Source organism: Indicator indicator, chromosome 2, assembly GCF_027791375.1.
Source record: "Indicator indicator isolate 239-I01 chromosome 2, UM_Iind_1.1, whole genome shotgun sequence".
Lineage (NCBI taxonomy): Eukaryota > Metazoa > Chordata > Aves > Piciformes > Indicatoridae > Indicator > Indicator indicator.
Genome location: NC_072011.1, coordinates 52,746,644 through 52,761,710, shown reverse-complemented (window position 1 = coordinate 52,761,710; position 15,067 = coordinate 52,746,644). Strand labels below are relative to the sequence as shown.

The following is a 15,067-nucleotide window of genomic DNA, read 5'->3' as shown; positions in this document are numbered from 1 at the left end:
ATGTATTATTAATATCAGTACATAAGCTTATGCTTTTCAGTTTTATCTCATGTATAGAACTGATTACTTTTGACAGTATTTTTGCACTGTTTCTTTTCTTTCTCTTTTTTATAAAGTTCTCTTCAGCATTAATTGACAAACAATTTTTTTACCCATTTCACTGCCTTTGTGTAAATAGTTTCTCATATTTCCAAAAGCATGTAAGAATGTCTTCAGTCACTAAGGTTTTTTGGTAAAGCTGTCCTTCGTATTCACAGTATACAATAAAATCCTTTTTTTTTTTTTTTTTTCCCCAAGGAAACCTATGCTTGTGTTCTTTCCTGTACCAGCTTAAAGTTTTGTATTTGCATCTACCCTGGTTTACTTTCCCACATTAAACTGATAGGTGCAGCCAGGGCCACAGTGAGCTTTGAATAACCTGCTGTAAATAAAGCCAAGTTTCACAGGGGCAAGACTCCTACTGGTACTCAGGGTAAGCTAACCTGATTCTTTAGTGTTGTGAAGTATCACCTGGGCACTAGTTAAACCTTCTGAAATGAAGGTACCTTTTCCCTGGACAAGTGTTTATTTGATGAGATAAAGTTAGAAAAAAATAGTCATTTGGTGCCCTCTTCCTAGGCTTGGCTGTAGTTAAGTGGTCTTGGTTTTCTGGCAGCACAGGATCTGGTGCAGTTTTATGTACTCCAGCTGCCTCGAGAGCAATGAAAGCTTTCAGCAAAATGAGCTGACAAACTCTTGTTCTCTGGCAGTTTTACTTTCTGAGCAGTACTTACAGAAAGAAAAGTGAAGTTTTTAATGGTGATGTGTTGTCTGTCCCACTGTGCTTTGTAGGCTATGCAAACTGTAAGGAGTGGCCATGTAGTTTTACTGTGCAACGTATTTCAGCTTCTGTGCTGGAAGTGCATAGCCACACTCACCCTCTTCTTCCTCCCCTCTCCTAAAAAGCAGTCTCCTGCCATTGATCTAAATGGAGGAAAAAAAAACATTCTCCATCTTGAATATGGACAAAACCAAGTCCTGTATTCCTTCCTCAGAAAATGCTCGAATTCCTCTGTTAAAAGTAATTGCTAATGTATTAATAGAACAGTTTTAATCCACTGGAGGCAAAGGTAGCTCTCCTCTGCAACAAATCCACTCTAATTTGTGAAGGGGGTTAAAGAGCCAGAAGCTGCACAATTCATGCCTTATGCAAACCTTTGAGCCTGAAGTAGGTGTCAGCGTTCTCTGAACAAGACATGCTGAGCTCCAGGTCCTCAGAGTGATGAATTCCCACCTGCCAAGAGCAGTGGTGGGCCTGCAGATGAACTGGCTGGGGGAACAGCGGTGGTGGTGCACAATGTGCAGAATTTATCACCTTCATTTCCCCTTTCTCTTAAGTGACTGCAAACAAAAACGACTTGTCAAAAGAGGAATTGCATACTAAAACACAAGACAAAGTACAGCTTTTGCTGATTTCTCAAATTAAATTGAATTACATAGGTGAGGGCAGACACCACAAAACTATTGCACCAATGTATGTGTACCACTTTATTTTTACTTTGCACAAATAAGATACATGTTAAAATCCATAAAGAAAAAAATGGCCATTTCTGCACATGAGCTGTCAAAAGGCATAACCTTTAAGAAACCATGGATGCTTCCTTAAAAAGACAAAAAAAAAAAAAAAAAAAGATGTGTGGAAGCTAGGGACATTTTGCAAGGCCTAAGCGTGTTTGTCATTCCAATTATAGGACAGAACTGTGTTCATACTCTACCGCTTTTCAAAGCGCTCCTGAAGGTTTCCATAACAAGGCTTTTTAAATAAAGGTTTGAAGGATTGCATAGATTCAAAGGCTCAGTGGTCCTCTAATTCCTTTTTGATCTCTGAAATGTATGGATGATCTTTCCCGTGTGCTACTTCCATGATAGCAATTGCCTATGAAAAGAAAAAAATATTCACACAATTGATTCATATATAACACCAGGCTATAAATACTCTCTTTAGAGGTTTGAAGCAGTCTGACACCTCTAGCTACTTTTTGTCCCCTTGTAGTCATAAACCCAGTAGGAAATAAAATGAAATTCAAAACTAAGTAATAAAGGTTTTACATTCAGAGAATGAATCTTTCATCTTAAAGGATCCCAAAGCACCTTTCAAAATTATATTCCTGACAAAACTACTTTGAATGCAACCAGCTCCAGGACAGAAAACTCTTAAGTGGGGTGGGTAATGTTCTGGCAGAGGACTTAACCAGTATCAGACAGAGCTCTATTCCTACCAATTTATCCTTTGGCCATCGGACTGAAGCAGACCTATTGCAGAAATTATGTTAATGCATTTCAGACTTGATCCTGTAAACCTTCCTCTGGCTCCAGGGGCTTTTACAAAGGAAGCAACTGCTCAGGTAACCACTGAGGCAAAAGGGAGGCCCTGTCAGATTCAAACATGCTGCTGTGCCCAACTACCTGTGGTTTCACCAATCGCTTGTTCTGGTTCTAAGAGACTTCTGCTTTCCTGCACTATCCACACTGCAAGAAAAGGAGAGCAAACAGACATAATAAAAGGATAAGCTTGAGAATATTTGAAGACCAGAGTGATAAGGTGAGCAACTACAGCGTCCTAGCCCTCAGAATATTTAGCAATTTTTTTCCTTGGGAAGCTTTTATGGAATTATGATTTTAAGTGAGTACAACACGAACGTTTAGTTCTACCTCAGCAGTGGTGAGAAATGAATCCATTCTCCCTCCTGCCCACAAGAAGAAAGGATGGACTTCTAGACAAGCTGCTTGCAAACTGACAGCGAACAATGGCTTTGTTTTTGCACTAAATCCCAAACAGCAGGGGCTGGGATAACTTTGGGCAGTTCCTGTAGGCAGCTTTTGGAAGTGAGTCATTACAAAATGTTTGTGTTAGGAAGCTAACTATGCCAACACACCTACCTACAGTTCCCAACCCCCCTATCCCATGTTCCTAATGGCACAAATCCCAGTTTTTGTCAAAGCTTTAACACCATAGTGAAGGAAAACCTATGCTAATTTTAAACTATGTAGCAGTTAAATTTTAGAGCATATATTCTTGTAGTCTCTTTTTCCATGGCTGGATGGCTCTGTTATTGCTGGCTGTAAACTTAGCAGCATCTAAAACAAAAAAAAAAATCATGCTAATCTACACCAGGTCATTACGTTCTAGAGTAGTCACTGATGCATAAGAAACTAAAATAAAATTCTGTCCAACAATAGGGGAAGAAAGTCAGGAAACACGGTACAGACTAATTAAAAAATAGAATAAAAAAAAAAAAAAAACAAAACAAAAAACCAAAAAACCCAAGAAATGTACTAGTGAAAACGGTGAAGAAAAATGTGAAACCAAATGCTCAATTTGCCAATTTCAGCATTACCAGATGCACTGAATTCCCTTCAGCTATTTAAAAATCAATTGGTTCCAGAACAAATAACCACCAAAAGCATGCCTAGTTTAACTTGGATATCAAAATCACCGACTTCAATCAAGCACTATGTGCGTTTTCTAAGAGCCAAGCATTTTTTCTATCCTTACCTACCAAGTGAGGAGAAGCTTCATTCATGGAGTTTTGCTTAATTTACACTAATACAGCTCTATCCCAGTGAAGAACATATCACAATTTAAGTATCACGCTTGTTCTGCTGCTGCAGCAAAGTCCAGTGTGGAAAGGTAAGACCCCTCCATACATGAGAACAGACCTGTGCTGCTGCGTCTTTGCAAAAGTCAAAGCTGAGCCAAAAATCCAGTAACCAAATACATTAACACATGGTGCATTTCCTACCAAGCTAGGCTCACTGACAGAGAAGCACATAGTGTTTCAATGGTCCCATGCCTGAACTGGTATTTTTAATGAAGAAACCAGGAAATAAATACCCTCTTCAGGGCTTTAACTCCAGCAGTTCTGTTCTCCAGCGTCATATACAGTCTCCCTAACTTCAGCCACATGGAGGCAACATTCAGTGAGTAGGAGGGATAATGTTTACTGCAAGAGAGAAAGAAATGCAGCTTTATCAAACCTGGCAGTTTCATAGCTCCCAGCCTTCTCTCAGGGGGTAAGAAGCTGCCTCTCGTTGCCCCCCTACCCATTCACCACTCGTCCCCTCTGCCATGACTGCCAAGAGCCAGTGCCAACTGTGTCTGGGATGGGGAGGCCTGTCAATTGGGAATTGAACTGAAACTACCATATGCCTCTGAACAGCTGTCAGATGGAAAAGACTTTCTGTCACTGGTTTTAATCTAGCCAGCTACAGCAAGATACTGCATTGTTCTGAATTTTGGAGCCACCCTACTCTTGCAGAAGGAACTCTGTCTGTTCCACAGTAGCTGGTCTTTACTGGGAAGCCCAGGGCCCTCAGCAGCACGTACAGCACACAGGTCCTTCTGTATGCACACACGCTGAGCTAGCAAAACCTGGTTCAGCAGAGTTGACCTGGAATGCCAGGCTCAGAGCCAGAGGAGCTGGGCAAGTCCCAGGAAAGATAAACAGCACTAAGCCCCTGGGCGGGGGGAATGTTGGCTCTTTCTTTGTATCACTGCTCTCTGCCAAGTGATCTGTGACTTTATGCTGGCATCTGTTCCACAGGGAGAGCTTTACTTGTATTCCCAACAGTTGGCAAGACAGTCCTGTCTCAAGATGAGAATCTGCTTGGGAGATTCATGGCAAGATCAGATACAGCATTTAACTGGCTCTAGGGAACAAGATCATTACTGCAAAAACACAGAAAAACTTATCAGAGAGAATATTAATTTTTTCCTTGCAGAGGCTGTGTGCTGCCCTGCCCCATGTGGGGCTTCAGCCTGTGCATTTGGCCCAGGCCTCCAGCTGTAGGGCAGTGGAAATCACAGACACCAGGGCACCCAGAGCCTCTTAGTGCAGGAGCTGACCTCAGCCCCAGCTCCCTCTGCTGCTCATCCCTGGCCCTGGGACAAGCTTCTGCTTTCCTGCAATTGTGACCACTGTGATAGTTGCAGAGAGAACGAGGAGGGGACAGCAACAGCAGGCTCTGCCTCTATTGCCTAATAAAAATACTGACTGCAGATGAAATTGCAAGCTCTGGTATAGTAAAGTTATTAGGATATTAAAAACCCTAAGCAGAAGTAGCACAGTCCCTAAGATGGTACAAGCTTGAGAACTCAAACATGGCTGTCACCCTCTGCTAATGTATTGTAGGCGACATTTTGGCAGTAACGAAATCCATCCCAGCATTTAAACATTCCTTTCCAAGCAGTGATGTCATGGGTAGCATGTTTATACAATATGTACTGAGAGAAGTGCTTTCTGTCCAAACTTGTCTTAATGATTCAGATTACTGAACTAGAGCACTAAAAAAAAAAAAAAAAAAAAAAAGAGAGTCTTATATTTACCTGTATGGTCTGATAATTTTTTGCCCATAACGCAGTGCACCTTCCCAGTCCTGCACATAGAGACAGACACCCATGGCCTGGTACATCATATGTAACATATAAACATTACTGTCTTCAAACAATGCACCCATCTTCTCCAGGCTGAGTTCACAGATCTCCAATAATTCACTAGGAGGTATGAAGTAGTCAAGGAATAAACAAATAGATGGTCTTTGATCAAAAATCTACCTGGTAATGCCAAAGGAAAATAGGATTCTGCTAAGTCCTCTTTCTCTCAAAAGGCATCAAAGCATCTATGCTACAAGCCCAGAGCTCCTCTGAGAAATATTCTATCTGGGAGGTATTTTGCTCATGATTCTATTTCCCCTCCTACTCAGATACTCTACAAAACTAGTTTTCAGACTTAAAAAGTAACCAAAAAAAAAAAAGTGGCTTTTCTGAATCACTACTGCACCAGCATGGGACAGTGCAGTTCCCCATGCAGTGGGTACTGAATCAGGCACAAGGTAGCCTGGTCTGTGTTTGGCCCAATGAATCCTGCATCTTTGTCTGCATCACATCACTGTTAACGACAGGTGGGCTCATGACTATCTGCCATAGCTGCAGCCTCATGTGCAGCCTCTCAAAACAGAGCAATACTGCAGCAGACTAATACAAGCACACACCTATGCATGTGCCAGTCTCTGAGCTGAGCAGACAATCCTGTGCCTGCTGCACTCTGAGAGCCACACAGGGTCTCACAAATCAACATCACCTGCAACGTTAAACTCTTGTTTCCAGGGCCAACTCTTCAGAAACAATGAGTACTGAAGTAAGTTTAACTTCAAATGGTCATAGTACTTCTCCTGCAGCTATTTCTGAAGCAATCCAGCAGGTAGGATTTTTAGGTCACACACCAAGCCAGTGGAGTCGGGGTGAGACAAAGGATATATTTGTAGTGCTTGGCTCGCCTGAATTCCTCAATGACATTTCTGGCATATTTGATCATGTCCCAAACTGTCTCTGCTGATGGGGGGACATTCAGCTTGCGGATTTCCAGTTTCTCTTTATCCTGAAAGAAACACAATGGATGTTAGAAATGCAGGTTCCAAGCCCTACAAATAAAAGTGCACCTGCCACACAGAATTAACTCCAATAAAAGGACACGGAAGGGAACTTAAGCTCTTCAAAAAAGCTAAAAACAAAGGTACAATGTGCACCTGCCATTTTTCTCTAAAGCCTTGGCTGAGAATCCTAGAATCCTCTGTGCCTTCCAGTTCATCTGCCATCCTCTACTTCCATGAAGTCCCTTTCTTTTGAAAGGCCCAAGAGCTTTCCGATTGTGAAATTTCACTGCTTCCGAGAGATCAGAGATTAAAACAAATTTAGTTTTAAGGCCAGAAAAAGCTCAAATACCATAGACCTACCACCAAATGATAGCTCAGTAGAAAATATTAAGAGAGATATTAAATACAGAAAAGAATCCTTTGTATCTACAAAGAAACCATATATTTTATTATTTCTGGACAGCTCCATTACTCTTTATCTTTCTATCTTACTGCTTCGTGAAGAGTCCGCTGCAATCTGGAGACAATCTTCTCCTGTTTAAGTCTCACATTGTTGCCAGATTTCTTTTTCATTTATTATTTCATCAGTCAACTTGGAGGGCTACAGGGCACTCTTTTCCAGAGCTGAAGGAGGCTGAGTGACAGGCAGTGTGCTGCTGAAAATCACAGATGAAATCCTGACTTTGTTAAACTTAATGGCAAAATTATCAAAGTAACTGTAGGGCAAAATACAACTACAGTATCAGAAGAATGGCCTCCAGTCAGAACATTTGGTACGATTTGGAAAGAAGTTACAAAAGATGACCCCATTTAGAGGTAGAGATGGTTGTTTAGTCAGTTTGGGAAGCAACTGCTAAAATGACAACTTTGTGAAAATAGGTGGAGGGAAGGGGAAATGACCTGGCACTGATCTTGGCTGGAGTGACATGAATCACACAAAGCTCAGTTCTCCTGGGTTCTCCAGTGAAGGAGGTCCAAATAATTACAGAGACACAATTGTTTCAGCATCTCTTTGGGTAACTTTTTCCCTTGCCCTTCAAAGCCCTTTTCTTCAAAATAACATCTTGTTTTAAGGAATACTGTCTGGATGTCTGCTTTTGTCCTTTGAAAGGCACCAGGTGATGTCTAATGAACACAAATCTGGCCTGCACATCGCAAGTGGCTGTGACCTAGGACCATCCCGTCTGGAAGAAGACTGATCTAGCAACATTGAAGGAAAGCCAGTTCCACAGATTCTGCTAGGTCTCCAAATCATCCAGTAATATTATACAACATCACCAAGAATTGACTGAGATGCCCAAACTGTGAACTGCAGCATGACTCTATCCCAGATCCAGACCCCAGAAATGCCCCAAGCAAGACTCACTGGGAACTGGTAGAAAACATGCAGTTACAAAAAAACTATTGAGTGCTGAACTAAATTCTTTTGGCCAGGTAACGTAGACACAGTATAATTACCTACTTTTAACAAAGTTTTCATCTTTGCTTTGTAGCTCAAGTTGATCTAGGCCTCTACCAGGAAATTTCCTGATGAGTCATGATTACAGTGGAAAGAATGAGTATCAGAAACGCTTCTAGACTGAAAAACAAACCCAACCCCCCTCCTCTCCCCTCCCCCATTATCCTACTTTCCAAAAAGTAATTAAACCAGGTACATCTAAGAACCTATGTAGATGCCTTGACAGTCAGAAGCATATTTCACACCAGTTTTATTACCTTATCTTTCGTGATGCACTCTCTGCAATCACAGCTAAAGAAGTATGAGTCTCTTAACCGTTCATTTCTGTCTTCAGAGGGATACAACAGGTCAATATAGCTGGTAAAAACCTATATGGCACAAACCCAGAGCAGTCAGTGAAAAGCAGTGTAACTACATGCATTTATTACTATTAGTTTTGATATATGTAGTATGATGACTACGTCTGCATGCAAGTTGTGGATCCCTGCCGCCACATAACCTGCCTGTTCCCTCACATTGCAAGTCTCTCAGCAGCATCAGCAGTTGACATTTCTGAATGCAATCTGACAGAGAAGTGTTTCCTCTCCTATTCCTTACGGAATCTCCCTCAAATATTACCCTGGCTTGAACCTATGACAGCAAGATTCAGGTGCGGATAAAGAAACTGTCACAGCATAAATGTCAGACTACAAAGAGAGAGCTACTTTTCAGAAGTAGAACAATGATTTCACATATCCAGACTACCATAAATTACAGTGGCCTGGTATTTTTTGGGAGGTTGGAAATCTCCAATTCTTTCTGAAAACCTACCAAAATTGGAGCAACAGGAGTCACTTGTAGCTTCAGAAACTTAGGACAAGACTTCTGGATGTTTGAAGACAGGCCCAGTGCTCCAGTTGTAGGAGAATGAATTTCAGATTTACTTTAGTAGCAATGTTTTAAAGCAAAGAAAACCTGCTTTTGAATATTTTAAAGGCCTTTCACATACACACTTTTTAAGTTTTCCTTTACTTCAGTGGTCTTCAGAAAGGAACCCCGGCAACTAGATTTCATGATCTGTTTTTAAAATTAAATGTCCCCCAAGAAACAATGTCATAAGCATAGTGCAGTTGATCACTTTACAGACCAAGGAACAGCTTTAGTCCTCTCTTCATTTATAGGTATTTGATACATGTTGCTCAATCTATGTTTAAAAGTTTCTTTCTTCTTTAAAGTACAGTGTGCATGTAATTCCATCCAGGACATGTTCTTCTTCTCACTGTGCGATCTCACACTTCCATTCACACTCCTCCCCTATTTTAAAAGCATGCAAAATGCAGGAACCACATTTACAGCAGAAATTTTACCGATGTTGTGATGCAATGGCTACACTGAACCTGAAGATGGAGACACAGGCCGTAAGACCACAGAATCCAGGCAAAACCACCAGCTCCCATTTGTAAAATTCTTAAGTGTTAGAAAAGCAAATGCACTAAAGCCATGAGATCCTGGCGAAGTGATGCAGCTTTGAAGACAAACTTAGTCAAAAGATGCCAAGCAAGGTAAACAATCCATATCTCTACCTCTCACAGTAAGCCCTCCCCCAACATGCTGAAAATGTCCAGGATTCCACAGTAAAATTCCGAAACCAGGATCAGTCCTTGTCCATTACCACAATGCATTTGCAGTGACTGCCAACATCACAGACAAATCATGGTTAGTAAATGGCATAAAAAGATGTCGCTCACCTGAGTCATTCACCTTTGGCTTCAGCAACTAAATTTGCTTTGTTCACAATGGTGAACAGCTATAATCCACAAAAATAACCTCTCTCCCCTTCAAAACTGGCATCACATACTTCAGAAAGCAGTAGAAGTTACCAAAAATAATCTTAACTTCTTTTGATCAGCATTAACTTTGCCTACTAAATTAACATTAGTAAGCCTTTGAAACTCAATGCAAGCTCCATCCTCAGAGAGAATTCTCTGTTTCTTCGTCCCCTGCAGATGTTTGAACATCAACTCTGCTTAACAACTTTTTTCTTTTTTAAAAGCAAAAAAAAGCTCTGCTGCTGAAGACCTCCTGCCAACTTCATTACTTGACTGAAAAGGTTTCAAAGTAAACACAGAGCCTTACTTAATCTCACAGAATTTTATCTATCATTGTTCAGCTTCACTCCATTTAAAAACACTCTCCTGTTCTTCTGTGACTTCCCAGCAAATGCTGCTGAGGTGCTATGACTGAGCCCCGTGTTTTGTGGATGCTCTGTCCAAACAGAAATCAGAGGATTGTACCCATTTACCTTGTTTATTCTGGCTAAAATTTCAATACATTACTTTTATACTGGGAACTATTATGGCAGTAATAATTTCCTTTACTCTTGGAATTTTAAATTATCGGCCAAACATCAGTAACTCAGCCTCATTCTACAGATGGATAAACTGAGACAGAGGGTGGCAGATACACAGCAACTGCTGCAGGTGCAAAAATTAGGATACTGACTCTGAGAATCACTTCAGTCCTCCAGAGCCACCCAAACTTTTGCAAAACAACATCTTACACTCATCTGAGAAACAAGAGATCCTTCCTCCACATTTTATTAAATTGTCATCTATTTGAAATGATTCCTAAAAAGCAGAATGAACCCTACTTTTAGTATGCATGCATAAGGAGTACATTAAAACACAGCGCATTTACCTCTTCTCCAGGCTCAATCTCTTTAACAGCTCTGACCTCAGCCAATGTCCCCTTGTAAGTTACAATCACATTTGGGCAACAGCTATGGTTCATCAATGCAACACTATAAAAGTAAAAGAATAAATCTTTTTCCTCCACCACTACCAAAAACAACAGGCAAAAACACCATTTCACAAAACAAGTCTGAAAAAAAAAAAATCAATGCAGCCTCTCTCTGTAAACGGTTTTTATTCTGAAGCTTAACATGAAGGTTAACTATCAATATCCTATTTAGGTACCTATGATAGACAGACTACTTTCCTTAAGAGAAGAAAGGAAAAGAAACCTGAGGAAGGAGAACTGTGAAGCAAGGACTATCTACTACTGCCTGTATGCAACACTTGGCAAAATCAGGTCCTGCTTTGGCTGGGCATCTGTTAAGTTTCAGATTACTCTGACACAGACGAGCTGCCAGTGATTTACGTCTCACAAGGAAATGAACCTAAGCAGACAGTGTTATAACTTTGAGAACAGGGTCTGCAAAGAACAGGGGCAGAAAATATTCTCCTTTGCTACAACATTAAGCAGGAAGGCCAAACTTGAAAATGGAAGAAACGTTCCTCAGCCTTGAAAGAGAGCTGTGCTCCCCGACCCACAAACTGCAGTTAAACATGTAACACCTTGAAGTTTGTTTCTAAAGCTAAGATGCTTGTACATGTTTTTTCTGCTGTCAGAAGAACACAAAGCACTGCAGTTTTTAAAACATCTGAGGAGACTGAAAAAAGTTATGAAAGAGATTTACTGATTGCCCAGAAACAAAGATAGAAAGGAACAACAGGTGAAGGATTATACTCAGTCAAGACAGAAAATGGTAAATAGAGCACGTCACTTGCAATCCTCTTCACTTCACTTTGATCATTACATGATGTCATTGTTCAGAACCTGCCAGCCAAGTGTTCCCTACCAATTTGCATACAGTTCACAATCTAGGGTTCAAGACAAATTACAAGTGCAGTTTTACCAAAAGTACCTGATTTTAAAGAAAAACTGATGCAAATCATTGGCCATATATTATTAGCTGATTGAGATACTTAAAACAAGACAAATTGTTTAACTGAATTTCTTTCAGTAGAAATCTACTTCCCTACATGTGCGAGAACCTTTGTTTTCGAGTAAGTCAACTTTATTTTTAAAACCACTAAAATCAGCCTACTCAGGAAATATGGCTGATCCCAAGTGAGAGAGCTCTTCATCTTCAATTGTGAAGCCATTACAGTTAACCTAAGAAAAAAAAAAAAAAAAGAGATTAAATCAGAGTCTGGCTGGTTTAGTACTCTACACCCATACATCACATTCTAAGTCAACTACAGTAATTTGCTTAGAATTTTCTTTCCACACCTCTCCCATACTAACAGGGAGCTACAGGTCAAAAAAGTGAAGTGAGGAAAAAGCCTCTATCCCAAAGTGCTGTGCAGGACACTAAAGAACTGACAGTCCAACGCCTGCACTTGCTCAGGACACAACATCCAGTGGATTGCTCCTTGGAAGGCAAACCAAGGGAAATGGGGCTTGCAAAGAGCACTAGAAAATGTCAGACAAAGCAAGACCATTGCAAACATGAAACAAAGCCACTGACAGGGCTTAGACACTTCATCTGGCCATGACAAGTAAAGGGCCGATGGACAGAGGAGCAACATAGGGATGAAGAGCAGCAAATTCATTTGGGCTGAGGCAGTAGAGAGCCTTGATGGAGCATGTATTATGGAGACCTGCCACACAATGGTATCTGTCATCAAGGGCTAAATATACCACCTACAGCTAAAGCACACAAAGAACAACAAAGGCAGTGATAAAGACTTGAACTTAATAAAAGGCAGAATAGGGGGGGACAGAAAAAGAAGAGAGTATAAGAGGAAGAGTATTACTAATTTAAACAGACTCACGATCAAAAGAGCTTGTTCTTACTTGTTCAAGCAGGTTTTAAAACTTTCTCCTTTTAGTCTCACTAAAGTTAAGAGAATCTTAGAGGAGTTTCAGCATTTTGTCATGTGGTTTATGTGAGGTGTATTTTGGTCACTTAAAGTCTATCAAGTACTTCATTCCACTTTCAATGTGAGTCACACACATTGCAACACAAAGAGAACCCTCTCCACAAATACCAACCATCTCCTTACAATCATCAATGCCAGTAAAGCACTAAAACAACTACTATCAATGTGGCCAAGCCCAGCTGAAGCTACAATGGACACAGGAACAGACAATTAAGTACAGTGTATATATTCTGGAAGGTTAAGAGTTGTCAACAAAACTACCAATAATGATATGCCCCACAAGCTGGAACACATCTAGGACCGGATTTTTGAAGTACACAAGTAATTCCCAAAGCCACTCCTCAGGTATGAACAGTTCAGGATGAGTTCACAACTAACGAAAGTTGCCTGTTTCTCTGATTCACTCACCAGTAACTTTCCTTGACCTTTATCCTGCTATTTTAGCAAGGTAGCATCCAAAGGCTCTCTTGTCTCTCAAGATGAGCACACTACTGCACTAGCTGATGTATGAGCGTACAAAAACAATAGAAGGGAGAAATTACATCAACAGCAAGTAAGGTCATAAAGCCAAGAAGGCTGATATGAAGAACAGCCTGAGGGTTCTGAATCACATGGAAATATTTAAAAATATCTAGTGAGTTATCATCAACTCCCCTCCACTAAGCCAGAGACAACCTACTTCTTGCATGCACTATACCAGAAATGACACAAGAGGAAGAATTAGAAGGGATGAGATACCACTGGTTTCACCACATGAATGCATGACTGAAAAACATAAGGTGGAGGGCATAAACAGACTACAGTGAAAAAACTAGAACTCAAGGTCATTCCAAATGATGGAAAATAGAATACCAAATCGAGGCACAAAATTATGCAAGGAAAGGATGAGACACTGAAACTTGAGACAAAAAAAGACTATTACAAGGTGTGACTGAGAAGGAGGAGTGGGCAGTCTTGAGAACAATGTTCCACAGGGAGAAAAGTGAGTAGAACAATACCAACATATGGGAAAGAGAGCAGTGAAAGGCAGGGATAGTCTGGACAAAAATCTTTGCTGCACTCAAAAGGCCCAATTACACCTTAGCTGTGTTGAGTAAGAAACACCACCAGACAAAGCCCACAAAAGCAGTGAGAAAGGTGTCAGATACATCCAAGTTCCAAATGACTGCCCTGAGCCACAGGGAGAAAGAATGATGAATGACAGAGCAAAGTAGACAAAATGAGGCTAGAGAAAGTGTTGAAGCAAGACAAAGGAACAACATCATATCCATACTATTTGGTTTAGGTCAGATTAATTAATTATTGGGAAACACAGTTAAAACAGCCATGCCTCTCCTTCTTCTAAAAAGATCTATGCTGGGGCTAAAACCTCAGAAGGTTGTGTCCTGCCAAACACTGCTGAGGTGTATCCAGATTTTAGTTCAAAAAAATGCAACATCCACAAGTGGCAGACAGTTGCCTGATGATCTGGATTAGTTTAACGTGTAGCTACAAAGAAGACTGGGTAGAACATCAGATCTGGGAGTTAGCTAAAGTACCATGACCTGGCTGAAGCTGGTCCAAGACAGGAGGTGAAGTCATTACAGCCAAAATAATGTAATCTTTGGAAATTCTGGTTACAATCTAACAAAACTATTCAGAAACACCATAAGAAACTAGATGTAATGACTTTAAAGTATTTCTCTGACAAATATAAATTGTAAAGTCTTCAAAATAGAGAAAGCTTTTCATTGAAGGGAAATTTATAATTAGAAATAACACAATGGATGACAAGTAGATGCTAAATATGCTGAAGAATCATTTCCCTGCAGAATAAAAGTACCTCTGTGTTAAGGAAACAGTAACTGTCTTCCTTGTTAGTAGATGCTCAGTTCTACCTGTGTATTGCTATTTCATCTTTCATCACTGCAGTTAACATTTGCCCCCATAACAAAAACATTAAAACTTTTTTAAAACTAATTATTTTGAAGTACAAGGAGGAAAAAGAAGAAAATGGATCTTTCAATGTTCCACTGATGTGTTATTCCATCCACTACAATCCATTCAATTTAGCTGTGTATGAAAAGCAGGTGAGGAAAAAAAAAATACATGAGATATTTCAGAAGTTATCTAACAAGACATCCTGCCTTTCCTTCATCTCTCCATATGACCAAACTACCTGACTATATTTAAAAGCCATGTGCCAGATAAAAGTTTCAGGCTGCTCTTTCTACCTCTCTGAAGATCACTCCCTGTGAAGGTCAAACACATTGATGACCTGACCAACAACGATTTCCACAAGTTTGAAGCCTGAATGAAGGATTTTGCCTCTGCAGGATCTCAGACCAGCAGCCTTCTGTGTAAGTGCAACAACAGCCGCGCTATGCTTGGCCCACAAGAAGCTTAATTTTGACAGGGTCTAATACTGGCTCTTTCCCCTTCAAAATACCTCATAAAAAGACTGCAGACAAGAGTCTCTCTTCCCTACTGAAATGGGCCATGTCCAGCCACT

General features: G+C 40.5%; 1 protein-coding gene across 1 annotated transcript in view; it reads right to left on the bottom strand.

Moving 5' to 3' along the window:
- Positions 1 to 1,834: 1,834 nt before the first annotated feature.
- SMYD2 (SET and MYND domain containing 2) overlaps positions 1,835 to 15,067 on the bottom strand; it is a 28,299-nt gene continuing 15,066 nt past the window's right edge. Inside the window, exons 6-12 of the mRNA XM_054399121.1 lie at positions 11,739 to 11,806; positions 10,547 to 10,649; positions 8,128 to 8,238; positions 6,296 to 6,416; positions 5,366 to 5,540; positions 3,875 to 3,983; positions 1,835 to 1,915 (exon numbers count right to left, since the gene is read on the bottom strand). Of these exons, the coding sequence (XP_054255096.1) occupies positions 1,835 to 1,915; positions 3,875 to 3,983; positions 5,366 to 5,540; positions 6,296 to 6,416; positions 8,128 to 8,238; positions 10,547 to 10,649; positions 11,739 to 11,806 (768 nt within the window). The remainder of the gene's footprint in view (positions 1,916 to 3,874; positions 3,984 to 5,365; positions 5,541 to 6,295; positions 6,417 to 8,127; positions 8,239 to 10,546; positions 10,650 to 11,738; positions 11,807 to 15,067) is intronic.